This window comes from Plasmodium berghei, assembly GCF_900002375.2.
Source record: "Plasmodium berghei ANKA genome assembly, chromosome: 14".
Lineage (NCBI taxonomy): Eukaryota > Apicomplexa > Aconoidasida > Haemosporida > Plasmodiidae > Plasmodium > Plasmodium berghei.
The window spans coordinates 2,189,172-2,209,049 of record NC_036172.2 but is presented as its reverse complement, the minus strand read 5'-3'; the positions used below and the strand labels follow the sequence as shown (position 1 = coordinate 2,209,049).

The window sequence follows — 19,878 nt, the reverse complement described above, 5'->3', positions numbered from 1 at the left end:
TAAAATCCATTCCCTCATAATTTCTTATGAAAAATGGATTGTAAGAATTGAAATTTGTTATGATAAAAATATGTAATGAGAAAAAGAAAAAAAATTAATGAAAACAAAACATATGGAGATATATACAAAAAAAACGTTTTTCATGCATTCAGCGAAAATTAATATGTATAAAATGCATATAATGATAATAAAAGCATAATCCGCACACTATATGAACTTATCTGAGCCCATATAGCCATATAATTAATTGTATGAATATCGTCTTTTTTTTCTCTTAACACATTTTAAACTTCCAAAATACAGCATAAGTTATTGTTGTAAAAGAATAACATATATTATTAAATAATAATACACATTAGTGAAGTTACAAGGATATAGAAGACGCAAAGTGTAACTTTAAGGGGAAACTCTTTCCCCCATTTTCTTTTCTGAATCCCTTTTACTTTTTTTTTATATTTTTAAACATAGAGAAAGATGGTGAAGGCACGAAAGAATATTGAGAATATGGAAATATATGATTACATGAAGGAGATGGATGAAAAAGTATGGGAATATTTGTTTGATGATTCACTAGCACATGAAACGATATTTAGCTCACTAAATGAATTAGAGCAAATTATAATATCTAGGCTATTGTTTATTCAACAAGTAGTTTCAGAAAGAGCTATGAGATTGTGGATAAATCCAAACTTTTTGAAAAAATTAAGTGAAAGTATAAAAAATTTAGTTGATGTTAAAATATTAGTTGAAAGTGAAACAAAAAAAGATAACTATAACCAATATAAAATAAATGATCGATTCAGATTAACATTATTAAATAAAATATATCAGAATGATAAAAATAATATTTGTATATTTAATAATAATATAAAACTACAACTAAGTAAAGAAAATGAATTATATGAAAAAAAATTATTTCCTACAAAAGAAGGTATTCTATGTTATGCTAATACACGATGGAATACTCTCTTACATTTTATTGCTTCACCAAATTTGAATAGTTATAAATATAGCCATAGTTATAGTGGTAGTTATGCTAGTACATACCCACAATGTAGCAGCATTCATGGTGGTATAGAATCACCTATTAAAACGGAGGTGGGTACCTCTCTCGATGTAAATAATATTCATTCTTATGGAGGAGAGTATTCTTATAATAACAGTTTGAAAAGTGTAAAAATGGAAAAAGGAAACTATTATGGTATTCAAACTAAAAAAAGCAAAAAAAATAATGAAGGTAGTGATGAAGAATATCAACCTTATGGTGATGAAATGTATGATGATGAAAATTATGGAAACGAATCATTTTCACAAAGAAGGAAATATAAAAATTATGGAGAATATGAAAACATGGGAAATAATTCAGAATATGATGAAGATGAAACAAATGAGCAATATGACAATTCACTATACCCACAAGATAAAGAAATCCGAAATAAATATTCACAGAATTATAATGACATTGAAAATAGTAATAGTGGTAAATATTTAAACACAAGAATGGGTAATAAAGAAAATGTAAATTTATACGATCCGAATAAAAAAATAGACGGAAGACGAGGAAGAAAAAAAAAAAAAGGCGTATATGCATATAAACAAAATAATTTATATTATAAAAGTCTTCAAAGTAGAGAAAATAATAATATGGAAGAAGAAAATAATGATTTTTTTTTTTCTTCATCAAATATTAAAAAAGAAGATTTGTTAACATGTGCACCATGTGGTAGTTTGATAGAAGTTTTGAAAAAAAAGAAATTTATACTTGATGATATAAATAATAGTGCTAATATTGCTAATAATAATAGTAATAATAAAACGATAAATATGAGTAGGGAAGCATTTTCATGGTTTTTAAAAGATATACGAAGTAGAATAATATCTCTAGTTATTGAATATTTGCTGATAATCGATGATGGAAATGTAACAAATATAGCTAAGCAAAATTCAGCTAAATATAAAAAAAAAAACAATTCAGAAAATGTGATTTCTAGTGATGGAAATGAAGCTTTAGAAAATAGTTCCATCACAAATACTCTTATAAATGATTTTAACAATAATGATAATATGAATAATAATAATAATAATAATAATAATATGAACGGAGGGGAATGGGATACTAACAATGAAGATATGAATAATGCAGATGGTGTAAATATAAACATAAAAGATACACACGATTATATAACAGATCCAAATAAAAATTCTCAAAAATCCGAGATATATGTAAAAGAAACATTATTATTAATTTTATCACTAACCCAATGTAATATTGGTCAACCAATATTTTTAGAAAACTTAACAAAAGCTCAAAAAGAATTTGTAGATTTTGGTATACATATAGGGTTATTTTTAAAAACACATGATAGTTATATATTTATAACACCATATGCATTATTATTAACAATAAATAATTTAAATGTTGAAAATTATATATCTATATTAAATCATCTATCTGTAGAAAAATTTTGTGAAGAATCTGGTTATAATAATAATGATGATGAAAATATAAAAAAAAAAGCAAAATTAAGTGAAATATATTTTCATAAATATTTATTATTACAAAATACGGCCCGTGTGAAAAATGAGCCACTAATAGATGAGGACGAGAAAAAAAAATTGAAAAAAATTGAAACAAAAAATTTTATTTCGCAAGACATAACTAATCACAATATACATTCAGAAAAAAGGTTAAATGAAAATGATAATTTAGAAATCGGGTTAATCATTCAAAGTAATTTTAAAGTTTATTTGTATACTTCGTCAATTTTAAAAATAAATATTTTAAGCCATTTATGTGAATTACAAGCAAGAACACCAAATATGGTTGTTGGTATATTAACAAGAAGAAGCGTACTAAATGCATATAACTCAGATATTACCGCTGATCAAATTATTAAATTTTTAGAATCTTATTCACATCCTGGAAAAACAAAATTAAAAAGTATAATACCAATTAATGTTATTACTCAGCTTAAATTATGGGAAGCTGAAAGACATCGATTAATATTAGAAGATTCTATTGTTTTTAAAAATTTCGAAAAAGAATATTTACCACATTTATATCAACAAATTGTTATTTGGGCTAATAGCAAAAATTATTTATTACATTATACCCCATGGCCAAAAAACACTAATTCCACTGAATTTGATACATGGATGAAAGCAGAAAAATATTTATGTTGTATATATGAGTCTAAAAATGAAATTATTGATAAGATAAAGGAAATTCGTGGTAAGTTGATGAAAAAACGTCAGGCAATATGAAACTATAATAAGTGATTCCTGAAACCATGGCTTTCTGATACTTCCGTCATTTTTTTGTTATATAATATCCTAAATACATATATTGTTATTATATGTACATATTTTTAGTTTATTAAATATAAGTAAAACGCTTTAAAAAATATAAGAAATAATTAATTTATATATATAAATTTATTCGAATTGGCGAATAAACATATTCAAAATTTATTAAAAGTAATCATGTTCCAACTAGTACTTTGCATATATGGGATATCAGTCGTATGAATAATTCTTTTATTTAATGGTCTTGATTTATTTTATCAAATCAAGTTGGGTTTATATTAAAGCATATGTATATAATTTTTTCTTTCGATCTATGATTTTTGAAAAAATTATCCTCATTATATAGATGATACTAATTGTTATATTTGGGCCTTTTCAAAATGGGTGAATTTATTATATCATTATATTATTTTGTTTTTGAGGGGCTACTGAAATGCGGTTGCCAAAGGGTATGTCTCTTTACACATTTCCTAAATTAAAAGCAACATGAAAATTCATATAAATCGGATGATAATTACCTGTATATGCATGAATATATTATGAGTATATATATATGAATGTTTCTGTATTACCTTAAATCGATTTGTTGCTTCTGATAACTCTGAATGTGTTTTTTTGTGATTAATTAAAAATGTAAAAAATTTGAAGCACCTTCCTAATTTGTTTTTTCTTGGGTCCATATATTCATTTAATAAAATGTCGTTGCTTATTTTTTCATTACAATGTGTGTAAATTTCGAAAGCTACAAAAAATTAAAAGTGGGAATCCATATGCATGTAATATAGGGAAATAAAACTCGAGAAATGATATTAAAAGGTGCTCATTTTGATAATTTTGCATTTTTAGACATAATTAAAAATTACCTGACTGTAAATATCTTAAATCTCCTTTTTTTTTTTCATTAAAAAATTTCATAAAATTATTGATATAGTTTGCTCTCTCTTTCCTTAGAATTTCCTCATTATATGTATCATAATTTAATCCCAAAATATTATTCAATTTGTTTGTAATTTCTTTCATTTTTTCATCATCAACCTTGTCCTTGGATACTAATAAATGGAATAATTAATTAACAATAATATACATATAGAAAAAAAACAAAATTATAATAAAATACATTCGAAAGTTGCATATTCTCGTATCATTCAAAAATATTTATAAAGTGTAAAATAATACCTGCATACAAATAATGGGATATTAACGGTCCTAGTTTGTAATAATAATTATGATGAGGGAATAATTTTTTTATCTCATGAATTATGTTGATAAGTTTGATATAGTCATTTCCTGTAAGGGTGAACAAAAAATAAATTAGGGAATTCAAGACAGGATAGTATACGTATTAATAAAGGAATATGTTTCCAATGTATATTAATATTGTTTCGTTTTTGTGTTTTCATATTTCGTGATTTTACCTCTTCTCCTTTCAATCTCATAATTCAAAGCATATACAGAAATATCTGCATTAGGTTGTGATAAAAATGTATTCATATATATCATCGCGTTTTCTAAGGGCTCTTTTTTCATATGCTCATAAATTTCTTTATCTTCAGTAGGGTGCGGTATAGTAGTAGGCTTATTTTTTTTTTTATTATTTTTGCTCTGATCAATTTTAGGTTTGATTCCAATATCGTTCATATGTAAACAAATTCTAATTAATAATTTTCCAAACCTTCTGTAAAATCGGCTAGAAAAAATATGACTAGACATATATAGCAAGTGTCTATATGATCTGTACAAAACTTTTCTTAACACATAATAATAGAAGCATAAATAATCTTCATGTATATCAATAAATTGTTTATGTCCTAGATGCAAAAAAAATAGTGATTTGTTATAATCATTATATTCATTTCGTGCAAGAAGATCATTATCTGCTATAACTTTTAAGTTTAGTGTAATTTGTTCACTTCCATTTTCATCTGAAATAACTTGACCCAAATTTAATCCAGATATATCGTTAGATACATCATTTGATGAATCTGTTTTAAATTGATAAATATTTTCTCCTTCCTTACTAATAGATTTATTTAGATGTATATTCATATGTCTGTTAAAATAGCTTAAGGCTAATGCATACTCAATCCAAAAACATTGAGTGTCAGTTATATTTTTTAAAAAATTGTTATCTAACGGGTTAGTAAAAATTGTAGCTATTTTTCTTGAATATTTTATAAGTCCACATTTTAAGCCCGTTTTAACTGTTTTCGAATTTATAAATCTATCACCAATATTATGATTTCTACATATATCTAAATATTTATATGCCATTAGGTAGTTTCCATTTCTTTTATAAATTAATCCTTTAATAAAAATTAATTCATATTTGAACTCTTCATTAATTTTATATTTAATACTATTTATACATTTATCTATAAAATATAAAGAGTCTTTTGCAGAATTAATATAATCATATAATTGACTTATAAATGAATAAATACAAAGCATAAAATGCTCGTCTCTTTCTTCTTTAGTTAAAGTTTTTTTATTCAATTTTGGTTTTATTTCTTCTTTTAGTTTTTTATCTTTAAGCTGGGTTGTGGTTCCTTTGTCTATTTTATTTTTATTATCTATGTTTTCATTTTTCATTCCTTCTACATACATTCCTAGTGAAGAAGATGATCCAATTACATCCTTCATTTTATTTTTTTCATTAAACACAGAATTTGCCTCACTTTCTACTTCATCATATTTATTATTATTTATTTCTGATATGCCATTACAACAGCTTCCTTCTTCCGATGTTTTATTTTTATCTAAACAGTTTTGAAAATTATTATTATTATTTTTGTCTGAATGTATATTGAGAGTTTCATTATTAATAGAATCTTCTCTTTTTTCGAAATCATTTTTCTCAAAATTATTTATGACATAAGAATTTGAGTTTTTATCTCTTAAAATATAATCACTATCAAACTCACACAATTTATTGGTCTTATCATAATTCTTTATATATTTATGCAATAGAAAAAGCAATATTTTAACATTTTTATACGTAAGAATTGGTTTTAAATAATTAAATATGGTAAAACATTTTTGAAAACATAAATTTCGGAATAACTTTTCTATATAGTAAGAGAATTTTATTTCATTATAAAAATATAAAGGGAATATTTTTAATAAATTTGAATTTTCATATTTATTTTGTAAATTGGTAAAATATGTTTCAAAGCATTTCTCTTCTTTATCATTTAAATTTTTTATTTTATAAAAATATAAAATATCCATAGATTTTTCTACTTTTTTTTTGGGATAATAAAATAAATCAAATCCTATTTTGTTTGACCATTGAATAATATTATAATTTTCCGTCGCAATATTATTTATATTTTGGCATTCTTTCTCTATATCTTCTGTTAACAATTCTATAAATTTATCTATGCTATTTTCGTCGATTCCCTTTTTAAAGTTTTCAGGGTTTATTGGATTTATATTTGTATTATTTTTTAATTCAGACACTGTGTATATGTCATACTTTTTCATTCCAAGATTATGACACACATAATCATTTAATATGTTTTTATTAATATATGATAATAGTTTTAAATTTCTATTAGATCCATATATATATAAAATCGATTCATGTAACAGTACCTTTGTATTTTTGTTTATTTTAACTTCTTCGTTCATTTTATGTTCATCTTTATAGTCAAGATAAAACAAATTGGATAATGACACATTTCCACTTTTATTATTGTCAGTGCTTTTTTCTCCATCAATATATATTTCTTTTTCAGTAAACAAGATTAACAAAAGTATATTTAAATTTTCTGAATTTACTGAAAAGGCTTCCTTAAAATATTTATTGGCTTGCGACATATCATTTTCATATAAGTATATTAAACCTAGCATTTGATTATACCATAATTTGTCATTTTCAAGTTGTTTATGTTTGTTTAAAAATTGTATACACTCTTTGTACATTTTCCCTTCTAATAGTATTTCTGACATATAAACTAATAGCTGATGTTTTTCGTTTTCCGTTATGATATTACTATTATTCATTTTATCGAGATTACCATTTCCTACATCTATTTTAGATAAATCTTCTTCTACTTGTTTAATAAGATAATGACACTTTTCATACTGTTTTAACAAATGGTATGAAAATATAATAAGAGCTTTATCTTTTGGACCTTTTGCACTTTCTTTATAAGTATCTATACGCAAATCTTTAAATTGTTCATATTTTTTTAAATGTAATAAAATAATGGATGCCTCTTTTATTGCTTTATGGTCATTCCTATTTAACTGAATTGATTTCATATAACATTTCAATGCTTCCTCATAATTTTTATAATTTTTATATAAACATCCATATAAATACCAACAAAAACTACTCGATAAATTATTTTTTATACCTTCTTTTGCATATTTAAATGCTTCATCTTTGTTATTCTCATCTATTAGGTTCAGCAAATACCCTTTTACTGATAATGTTTCACCATTTTTAGGATATTTTTTAAGTATTTGTTCGCATGTTTTAAGTGCCTTTTTATATTTTTTTAATTCTATCATCTGAGTTATCATTCGGAAATTGTTCATTTCCTTATTTGGCAATGTTTTATTATCACCTCCATCTTTCTTCATTTTTTTATTAATTTGGATATAAATATCATAAAAATTGTTAATTTTTTGAATAAATGGGGTTTCCAAGTTGTTTATTTTTCCCAATATATTTTCCTTACAATTACGTAGTTATATGCTCATATAAACGACTTCAAAATATGTTCTATAAAGACTGCATGCAGTTAATCAAAATGAAATTAAAAAAAAAAACCAAAAAATATGTATATATATATATATATACATAAAGTGATACGTGAAGATTTTTATGAATACATTATATAGTTAATTCGAAGATAATGAAAAACACGACCCTTTCAATAATCCAAATAAGTAATAAATAAATGCATTTGTTAAATATATGAATAAATAATACATGCATTAAATAGAGATTATGCTCGTTTTCAGAACAAAAAATATTTAAAAATATATTTTAGCAAAGAAAAATAAGTTATTCGAAAGTATATTAAAATTTCTACGGAAAACCACGCTACTTTAAAAGCTAGCCCCAAAATGAATGCACATATATATATAGAAATGGGTATATTAATAATAATAATACGAATTAATCTCATATATTACATATATATACACGTATTCCTCCTATTATTTTTAAACATATGGTTGGATAATATTTTTTTTGAATGTTGGTATGTTTACTATTTTCGGTATAAAACAAATCCATTATTACATTGCTTTTAACAAGAAAAATAAAAAGGAAAAAATTATCAATGTAAAACACCCTTGATTTATAGGAGCATATTTACAGCGTTGTGCCTATATATATTATTTTTATTTTTTTTGTGTATCAAAAATTAACCTTTTATACATGGTTTTAATTATCACCATTTTTTTAATTAAGAGATATACACATATTATGATGTATATGCACATATATATACATCCAATAAATTACATTGGGTTTGTTGCAAAAAATAAATTTTGAGATAAGTAATAAAATATTATTTAATTTTTTTTTTTTTCTCCCCCACTTTTTTTAAGATATACATTAAAAGTTTATATAAGTGAAATTTTTAAAAAGTTTGAAACAATTTTTTATTTGAAAATTGGAAAAAAATTATAAAAAATGGCGAAATCCATCAAATAATCCTATCAAAACTTGCTTAATGCTATATAATATTCACCATGCAATCGAATTACCACTATATGTATATACATATATCAATGCACATATAAATGCATAGATCCATGAATATAAGTACAACCCTATGCTTCATATAGCAACTCTTCTATGGTTGAGGAAATGCGTATCCACTTTAGTTACAATTCCCCCAAAAAAAAAAATTTTTTTTTTTATGTCTTAATATTCATTATTTTTTTTGTAATACCGAATTATTCTTACATATTAGAGAGGAAATCGCTATTTTTGACACCACGTTTATATAGGTAAGAAATAAAAGTGAAATAAATGAAAAATGGAATATGAGCAAATTAACCAGCATATATATGCTTTCATAAAATGATATTATATCCTCATGTGCATTCATTCATTTTAAATAATGTATTTTTTCTTTATTTTCCTTGCCAATTTGTATAGAAAAACTTATAAGAATTTCAAGAAAAATTCCAACAAATTGGATTCGAATCAAAAGCTCTTTATTGGAAAATGCTTTTGTAATGAACATGAAAAAAAATATGATGTTATAGTTATAGGTGGGGGACATGGCGGCTGCGAAGCTAGCTATATAAGTGCAAAATTAGGAGCCAAAACATTATTAATAACTCAATGCAAAGAAAGCATAGGAGAAATGTCATGCAACCCATCTATTGGAGGAATAGGGAAAGGAATACTTGTAAAAGAAATAGATGCATTAGGAGGATTAATGGGAAAAGTAATAGATAAAAGTGGAATTCATTTTAAAATATTAAATTTAAAAAAAGGATTAGCTGTTAGAGGGCACAGAGCACAAGCAGATAGAGATTTGTATAATTATTATATGAAAGAATATATGTTTAATATGCCTAATTTATATATCCTTGAAAATACTGCCCATTCATTATTAATTGAAAATTCAATGACACGAAATGATAGTACAAATATGGAGGAAAAAAAAAAATGCAAATATGTATACGGAATTAAAAATAAATGTTCGTGTGAATTTTATGCTGATAATGTTATTTTAACTACTGGTACATTTTTAGGAGGGATATGCCATATAGGAAAAGATAAATACAAAGGGGGTCGAATTAAAAGGATCCTAGGCAAGGGGAAGGATAATCAATTGACAGATGCAGGGACTATTAATTCAAGTAAAATAAAGAAAGAAACCAACAAGAATAAGATGCAAAAAATAAATGACATACATAATTGCATTGGAAATAATAATGATAATAAAAATGAGATGGAACCAAATTCTATCTTTTATAACTTGATTGAAGAATCTACGAAAAATATTGCAACCCAACTTAAAGAAAACAATTTTGAAATAAAAAGAATGAAAACCGGTACACCTCCAAGATTATGCAAAAACAGCATAAATTTTGATATTTTAGAAAAAGAAGGAACAGAAAAAAAACATCCTTTTTATTTTTCCTTTTTAAATAGTAATAAAATAAATAATAATAAAACATTACCGTGCTATAAAACTTATACAAATATAAAAACCCATGAACTCGTCATAAAATATTTAAATGAATTACCAGATTTTGATTGTTATGATAAACTTGGCAATGGACCAAGATATTGCCCATCGATAGCTAAAAAAGTTACAAAATTTTCAGAAAAAAAAAAACACATAATATGGTTAGAACCAGAAGGTTTTAACAATATATTAATATATCCAAATGGGTTAAGTTCAGCCTATCCATTAAATAGGCAACAAGAAATTATAAATTCAATAAAAGGTTTGGAGAATGCAAAAATACTTTTTCCTGCTTATGATGTTGAATACTTTTATGTTAATCCCAAATGTTTAAATTATACATTAGAAACAAAAATAATTAATGGATTATTTTTATCTGGTCAAATATGTGGAACAACCGGATATGAAGAAGCAGCTTGTCAAGGAATAGTTGCGGGAATTAATGCAGCATTAAATTCGTTAAAAAAAAAAAATATAAATATATCATCCATAAATAATTTTGTATTAACACGAAATGATAGTTATATAGGAGTTTTAATACACGATCTTATAAATAAAGGAATTACAGAACCATATAGAATGTTTACCTCTCGAGCTGAATATAGATTATATTTACGACCTGATAATGCTGATATTAGATTAACACCAAAGGTAGCAAAATTAGGTATAGCTTCAAAGGAAAGACTATATATATTAAATCATAAATATTACTCAGTTAATAAAATTATATCTGTTTTTAAGAAATCAACTTTAAATAATTCGGAAAATCAAAAGCTTATAGAAGAAGGAACGAAAAAAAGAGATCAAGCTAATGGTATTGAAAATAATTCTATCAAAAATAATGATGATAGTGAGAATGTTATAAATGATCTGTCTCATATTTCTGATGGAATTCTACCAATTACTAACATAACCAACTACAATATTAAACATAAAAAAAAATTATTTTTGAATAGTAATGAAGATAAAAAAAAAAATGAAACTATCGAAACTAGCAAAATAAGTGATAGATATGTGGATATGAATAATAATAATAATGACACTTATCCCTTGACGTCAAACTATAATACTACTAATATAAACATAGAGTTAAATACTAAGAGTAAAGGAAAAAATGGTGTAAATACTGTTTATAACATATTAAAAAGTGGGATAGAATGCTCGTTAAATGTTTTGCAAAATAAATTGAAAGAAGTAGAAAACGACGGAAGATTAAAAAATATAATATTGAATAAGCAAAATAATTTAGACACATATATAGATAATTATGATATAATATACAATTTAAATTTTAATGAAATTTTAATAAACAACTCAGTATTAGAAACAGCATGTGCTGAAGTTAAATATTCCTCTTATTTAAAGAAGCAGATAAACGAGATAAACAAAATCAAGAACAATTTTAATTTAGCAATTCCAAAGACCATAAAATATGATAGGTAAAGATATATTTTTTACAAACAATTCTTATTATATTTTTATTTATTTTTAATTATATACTTTTTTTTAATTGTTGCCCTCATTTTCACTACGAAAAATATAATACATGATACGAAAGTATTCCGCGAACTCATGTTGTGCATAAAAATACATGAATATTTATATGTAGCTAGCCAAGAATTAATATATCTTGTTCCTTTTCGTCATCCTTAGGAATAATTTCCCTTATTTGTCCAACGAAGAAATTGAAAAACTCACCAAATTCAGACCATCCAATTTGAATGAGGCCAATAAAATCGAAGGTGTAACGATGAGTGGCATATACTATTTGTATCATTACATAAAAAAAGAAAAAAAAGAAAAAAATCATGAAAAACAAGGCAACTAATAGGGTATATATATATGCTTTTGCCCTCTTTCATGATTTTTTAAGCTAAAAATATTTATTCCATTAACTGGTTATTACTTCAAAAAATAATATTTTATATTAATGCTTATGCTTTCCTAATGTCTGCATATGTAAAATTTCCGTTATTATTTACCTCAAACATTAAATATCTTATTGTTTACATATGTTTATGTCTTATTCGATATGTATTCCATACTATATTTATTCTCCATGTTTATCTATTTTTTTTTTACTTGATTACTGGAATGCGCACATGTATGTATATTATTTGATGCTTGTTTTATTTAGTAATACGCCATTACGCTAATTTGTGTAAAAAAAAAATTATTTTTTTAAACATTAAAAATATATATTCCATATATGATATTAAATATACCACAATATTTGTAATAAGTTTATTCCATAAACAAATGTGCATATTTTTGTAGTCAATTCATCGGAAAAAAAATCCTACCCGGGAATATATATGCGTACATATATATAATATATTATTTCAGATATATATTTTTTTGTTCTTATAAACACTTATCCAATGGAAGTATTTCTTTCATTGAAAATTTCATAGTATGAAAAAGAGAAAAGAACAAAAAAAATTATATATTATTATATATATATATATATATATATATATATATATATATACACATTTTTTTTAATGAACGTAATTTAGTCATATTTTTTGTTAGTGTTATATTTTCCGCTATTAATTTGTTTTCCATTAAAATATATTTATTTTCCATTTCATTTTGATTAACTAAATGCATATATATATGAGTATGCGTTTTTTTATAACTAAAAACCTGGTTTAATTTACATATATAATTTAAATTGTATTTGTGTGTATATGCGCATAAAATTATTTTTATATGCTTATGGGTATTTTAAAAAATTAAAAGCGAGGAAAATACCACTTTTTTTAATATTTTCAACAAATTAATAGACAGAAGTTTATTATATAAATTATAATAAACATTACGCATGTATCATGAATGTATATAATTATATTATACATGCCTTTATGAGTATGGAGAAAAAAAAATAATAAAAGGATTTTCTTATATTTGTTTCATAATTTTTCGATTTCCATTTAAAAAAAAAAGTATTGCTCAGTTGTATTGTTGTATGTGAATATAATCTTATGGATACAAAAGAATACAAAAAAAATATGAGGACACTATACTGTAGTGACATGTTTTTTATTTGCATGCTTATTTAAGAACTATAATTATTTGAAATTAATAATATACTTATTTTGAGAAAAACAAAAGACACATGCTCAGTTGCCACTTTTTTTTCATTACGTAAATTTCGAAGAAATTTGTTTAAATGTGTAAATATTTATTTAATTTTTTTTATAAACAATGAATTTTTTTGTAAAGAGACAGTTGCAGATGAAAAATATAGTTTACTAGGATATCCGTCTGCTTTTTGTTATGAAATTAATATTTCTAAAAAAAATAAAAAAAAAAAATGATTTTGAACAAGTTTAAAAATATTGTTAATTTAAATAATACGTCAGAAAAGGAAGCAAATAAAAATGGCGATGAAAATGAAAATAAAGATCATAATGACCAGATTCCGCCAGAGCAATCTTTAGACGAAACAAATGATAAGACATTCTTTGATGATATGTTAGGAGCACCCCAATATACTTATGAAGAATTTATAAAAATTTTAAAAACACCACAAGAAGAAAGAGGAGATACAGAAGATTTAAAAAAACATTGGGGTCATCCAAGAAGGTGGAAAGTTATTTTATGGGATATACAAATACAAAATTATATGAACAATGATTTTAATGCTTTTGTTGATTTTGATTTTGGAGGGGATAGAGAAGAATGTAGAATACAGGTGAAAATGTGTATATTGTATTAGAAAAATTATGTGGAAACATAGAATGTCTATGTACTGTCGAATTTATATTCATATGGTCATAATTTAGTTTGGTTATATTTATCTCCACTATAATGCAGTAAATTTGTTTCATTTTTGTTAGTTATATTATTTTGTGGTTATATTTTTTATTTATACACATATTATTCAAATACTAATTTATTTTTTCTTCTTTTCGCTTTTTTTTTCAGAGAGGTTCTAAAATGAAAATATATACCAAAGGGAAGTCAAAAAATTGTCTACGTACTCAAGTAGTTTGCAATGTAAGAGCAGAACAAAAAAAAGAAATAAAATTTAAAAAGGTTTTTGAATATAGAGGATCTTATCTTGATTTAGAAAATGAAAAATTAAGAATAAAAGTATGGGAATATAAAAAATTTACATTGAATAAATTGGAAGGTATATATGAAGAACCATTATTATCTTTTGCAATAGGACAAGTATATAATGAAACGACTTTATATAAATTTATAAAAAATTCTAGAGTTAAACGATGCCAATTATTTTTTCAATTATATTTTCAAGAGTTATATGATTTTGAATTATCTTTTTTAAATTGGTCATTTAGTGATTTATTATCACATACATATATACAAGAAAAAAGTTTAAACTATTTAGAAAATCCTGATGCAATCGAAAAAAGGCAAATAAACAAATCTCAATGTAGTATATTTCCTAAAATGTGCAAAACTCGAAAAAAATTAAATAAAAATAATAAAAAACATAAGAAAAACAGATTAGGTGAGAATATGGATGAAAAATTTTCATTCAATACAGTTTTGTCAAATGAATCCAATGACCCTTCTAGAAATAATGTTAATAGTGGTACTACAGTTGGAAAAAATAAAAGCGAAAGGGTTTCGAAAAATTTAGAAAAGTTATTCTTTAGAAATCTAAGTTTATTAAATAATATAGAAGAAAATGAAGATATTTCTTATCAAAATTTAGAAAATGTTAAATTACCAAACCCTAGAGTAACTATGAAATTAATTCATACACCAAAAGGAAATGATGGATTTACTATTGTTTCTATGTGCCAAAAACATGTTCGTTATCCTATGTGGGAAAATTTGGGAGAAATTTATTTTAGAGGGACATTACGTGATTTAGATGTATCCTACCTTAGTGTAAGTTTTAAAAATTTTAATTTGAATTTATTTTTTCATATATTACATGAATTAATTGAAAAAAACTACATAATGATTTGTTAAATAAAACTTGTGTAATAATTTATATTATTTCTTACTCTCAATTATTTATCCTTTATTTAGGTTAAAGTAGAAGATATGTCAGCCCCAAAAGATGCAAGAGAAATAGGTGTATGTCAAATTCCATTGAAAGGAATTGTTGATTATCCTCATATAATGCATGACTTAGAAGCAAGTTCCTGGATAATAGAAGAGGCAAAATGTGAAGGTTGGGATAAAAAATTGAAAGAATGGAAATTTGGTAAATTAGAAGGAAAAGTAATTGTTGGAAGAATACCAAGGTATAGACAAATAGGTGATATATATCATATAGATAATAAATATTTCTATTTGATTGCACACATATTAAATATAGATCAAATAGTTACTGTTGATAATGTGAAAGAATTAGACAGTTATGTTGAAATATCATTTGATGAAACAAGTAGAAGAACAAAAATTGTAAAAAAAAGTTTGACTCCAAATTATGATAGTCACATTGCTATACCATTGAGATTTAATAATAAAAACGAAATGGATTATGAAAACTTTAGTAAAAAGGGATGTATATATATAGATGTATGGGGTAAAACAGATGATATAATTTATATAGGAGGTATATCTGTAACACCGTATGAAATTTTTTATAATGAAAAAAATGCAAGAAGGAAAAAAACCAAATTAGAACACACAGATTTAGAAACAAATATAAAAATAAATTATGAAACTGTAGTATATAAAGGCTGTAAAAAATTACATTTTTTACATGATGATCAAAGATTGTCAAATTTAAACTTTAGTATATGGACATATCCAGATTTATTAAGCAATGAAGGAACTACTACTACTACTACTAATAATAATAATAATAATAATAATAATAATAATAATAATAACAATAAAGATACTAAGATATGTTCTCCTCCTGTTTTTAATACTACTAATAATTTTCCTTTAAAATTAGCACAAAAATATGATAAATTAAAAAACTTATATTTTCAAGTGTTAAAAGCAATTAAAGGAATCCCCGAAAGTTGTACAGATATATCAAAAGCAAAAAGATTTTTTAATTATGAATTGTTAAATCAAAGAAAAGAGAACCATTTTCTACCAACTCTTATAACAAATGTTAAATCTCCATATTTCTATGAGTCTGAAAGAGCGATATTTCATTATGTTCGATGTATACCATTTATACATAAAAAAGAAAATTTAGTATTTACTCCTGATTTTACCTTACAATTAAAGGGGGGTAATGCATTAGATCACAGTCTTTTGTTATGTAGTCTTTTTCTCGGAATTCCAGTTATTTCCTTTGTTTGTTTTGGTACATTATTGGATAACCAAAAACATGCATGGGTAGCTACACTCGAATTTAATGAACATAAAAATTATGGGGTTATCAAATTTTGGGAAACAACTACAGGAAATGTGTATACACTAAAAAAAAGAATTTTAGATATTAATAAATTAAAAAGTTTAAAAATACAGTTAAATGAATCTAAACATAAATTACATCTAAGAGATGATTTTTTACATAGAAACAGTATACAAAAAGACTCAGATACAATTAAAGAACAGACTAAAAGATATATTAGAGAATTATTTCAAAATAGAAGCAGCGATACTCCACCAAATGGTCCATCATTACCATACAAAACCATTGATCTTATATTTAATAATACAAATATTTATGTTAATTTACAAGATTCAGACCCTTTAAATATATGGTATGATTATTGGAAATTTGATTATTGGTTTCCTTTTTCTTCTATACAATATAATATACAGCCATGTTTTACTATTAAAGCATTTTCACATAAAATTGAAGATATGGAACTTGATAGATTAGCTAAAGACCTTAGAACAAATATAGAACAAAATATAAATATTTATCGAGCTTCTAGAAATTTATCCACTAGATGGAATAAAGATGAAACTTTAGAATTATTTTTACAAGTAGGTTTAGAATTGTTACATCAATTAAATACATCAAGAAAAGATGATGAAAGATTAGCTAAAGTTAAAATTGATGATTGGAAAAAAGCCTTATATCATAAAGTCCCACAAAGTCATAGGTTACTAGGTTTTCCATATCATTTCAATACTTGTAAATCAAAATTTATTACTGATAAACTTATAAGCACATTAGCAATTTTAGAATCAAGAGATAAAACTTTATGTCTTTCTTTAGCTGTATGTTTATATAGTCTTCCTGGAGGATTTATCTCTGTATATATATATATTATTACTTGCGTTAAAATTACACAACGTGAAATGCGTAAAATTGAAATTACTAAAGAAAAGGTAAGCCTTCTATTAATATGTTTATTTTATTTTTTTATTTTAGCGTGATCAAATTTGTATTTATATTTTTCCATTATTCTCTTTGCACATATTACTTTTATATATCTTTTAATTTAAAGGCTCAAAGAAAGACAAAACTCAAAAATTTGAAAAAAAAAGATCACAACAATAATAACGCTGATACACAATCAGGAGAAGTTGAAGACATGAATAATATACAAAATCATAATGATGGGATTTTAACAAATTTTGAAGAAACGTTAAAAGACGACCCTTATTATGAAAATGAACAAAATTCAAATACAAACAAAAGTTCATTTGACAATTTTTATAAAAATGAAGAAAATGCAAGTGAGATAGGTCTAAATAAAGAAAACCAAAATGAAGAAAATGAAAATTCCTCAAGAAACGGGGACAGAAGGAAAAAAAAATTACAAAAATCTGTAGATATAATCAATATAATGTTGGAAATAAAAAATAGAAAAAAAAATGAAAAAATAGACAAAGATGCTAAAAGAAATAAATCTGAAGAAAATAAAAATAATGAGAAATCATTAATTGGTGATAAAAATAGCATGTTAAGTAAAATAGTTAATGAAGTTTCAATGAAAAGCAAAGAAAAAAATCTCGATCAAACTCTTGACAATGATAAGATAAAAACAAAGGATAAAGATGAAACAAAAAAGAAGAAAAAAAGTAAATCTAGAAAAAAAGACAAAGATCTAGAATATGAAAAATTAATGATATCAAATGCATATCTTGAAAAAGAAAGAAAAAGGCTACAAGAAGATATGGAAAAATTAAAACTCGAAAAAGAAGAACTTAGATTACAAAAAGTTGTAGAAAATGAAGATGAAAATCAAAAACTTATAGAAGAAAATAGAAAATTAAAAAAAGAATTATTAGAAAATGATAAGTTGGAAAGAAAAGTTTCATTTATGCTTAAAGTAAGTGAATGGGAAAAAAAGGAAAAAGAAAGAAAAAAACAACAGGAGGAAAGTTATAAACAAATGATGGAAGAAGCTAATATAAATGAAAACAAAGAGAAACAGAACAAATCGAAAGAAAAGGAAAGAGAAAGAGAAAAGGCAAGAGAGAAGGAAAATGATAAAGTGAAAAAAAAAAAAAAAAAACATAGAGATGAGGATAATAAGGAAAAAATCAAAATAACCAAAGGGGATAAACAAAAAAAGTTGCATAATAAAAACAAAAAAGAAATAATCCCCGAAATAAAGAATGATGAAACAGACTTAGCGAAAGAAATAAATTATGGTGAAAAAACAAAAGAAATAGATCAAGAAAATCCAAAAAGTTATATAGGCCTAGAAAATCAAATTAAAAATGAGGGATCCGATGAATCTAACGATAGTTTTGACTCAAAGATGCATGATAAAAATGGAAATCAACATGGAAAAGGATATATTAATTTAACAAGTTTTGACGAAAATTTAGATTTGAACAAAATTTACAGAAACAATTCAGGTAAATCAAATAGCAAAATAAAAAGAAGATACGACGTTACCAAAGTGCTAGCTTATAATTTGTGCGCAATACACATTCCAAATTTCAATAACACAACGTATAACCGATAATTAGATAAAAATAATTTTTTTTTTTCATTATTTTCTCAGGTTTGGGATATATAAAAGAAACAAAAAGAAACACAATCAAAGTTCACACCACCAGAAAAATATATAATGGTATGGGAAAAAATGAATATTTATACAAATGACATTATAATAATATAAGCTACCAATATTATAACTCTGCACGCATATATACATATATAATCATTTTGCATAAATATATAGAAGATATATTTTCAACATTATTCTTATTTTTTCTCATTTAGACAATAAGCCCAATGATATAGAAAATTCAGATATAAATGATAACATAAATCAAGCAAATATAGCGAGATATTTATATGATAAAAACACATCTCATAATGACAATCAAAAAACATATTATAATGATAAGCCTCATTATGGAAAGGATCGGAAAAGCATAACATATAAAGAAATAAAAGACTATGATTTATTTAAAGGATTTATTGAAGAAACTAAAAAAAAAAAAAAAATAGTTTTAGTGAAAAAGCCATAAAAGGTGACAAATCAGATTTAGGATGTTTCGTGGGATACAAATCCTACAACGTATATTAATTCAT

The 19,878-nt window shown here is 24.1% G+C and overlaps 4 protein-coding genes across 4 annotated transcripts; 3 read left to right on the top strand and 1 right to left on the bottom strand.

Moving 5' to 3' along the window:
• Positions 1-474: 474 nt before the first annotated feature.
• Positions 475-3,264, top strand: PBANKA_1457500 (RNA polymerase II transcription factor B subunit 2, putative; the record flags this gene model as incomplete). Its single annotated transcript, XM_034567957.1, has 1 exon — positions 475-3,264. One exon carries the CDS (start codon positions 475-477, stop codon positions 3,262-3,264), a length of 2,790 nt encoding a protein of 929 aa, XP_034424402.1.
• A 467-nt stretch (positions 3,265-3,731) lies between these two features.
• PBANKA_1457400 (N-alpha-acetyltransferase 15, NatA auxiliary subunit, putative) lies at positions 3,732-7,896 on the bottom strand (the record flags this gene model as incomplete). Its single annotated transcript, XM_034567956.1, has 5 exons — positions 3,732-3,776; positions 3,879-4,048; positions 4,170-4,355; positions 4,483-4,593; positions 4,722-7,896. The coding sequence occupies 5 exons, from the start codon at positions 7,894-7,896 to the stop codon at positions 3,732-3,734; spliced, it is 3,687 nt and encodes a 1,228-aa protein (XP_034424401.1).
• Positions 7,897-9,124: 1,228 nt separating this feature from the next.
• On the top strand, positions 9,125-12,303 carry PBANKA_1457300 (glucose inhibited division protein a homologue, putative; the record flags this gene model as incomplete). Its single annotated transcript, XM_034567955.1, has 3 exons — positions 9,125-9,279; positions 9,431-11,914; positions 12,129-12,303. The coding sequence occupies 3 exons, from the start codon at positions 9,125-9,127 to the stop codon at positions 12,301-12,303; spliced, it is 2,814 nt and encodes a 937-aa protein (XP_034424400.1).
• Positions 12,304-13,794: 1,491 nt separating this feature from the next.
• On the top strand, positions 13,795-19,814 carry PBANKA_1457200 (double C2-like domain-containing protein, putative; the record flags this gene model as incomplete). The annotated part of the gene is made up of 6 exons (XM_034567954.1): positions 13,795-14,175; positions 14,409-15,344; positions 15,489-17,711; positions 17,831-19,193; positions 19,343-19,411; positions 19,564-19,814. 6 exons carry the CDS (start codon positions 13,795-13,797, stop codon positions 19,812-19,814), a joined length of 5,223 nt encoding a protein of 1,740 aa, XP_034424399.1.
• Between the last annotated feature and the right edge of the window lie 64 nt (positions 19,815-19,878).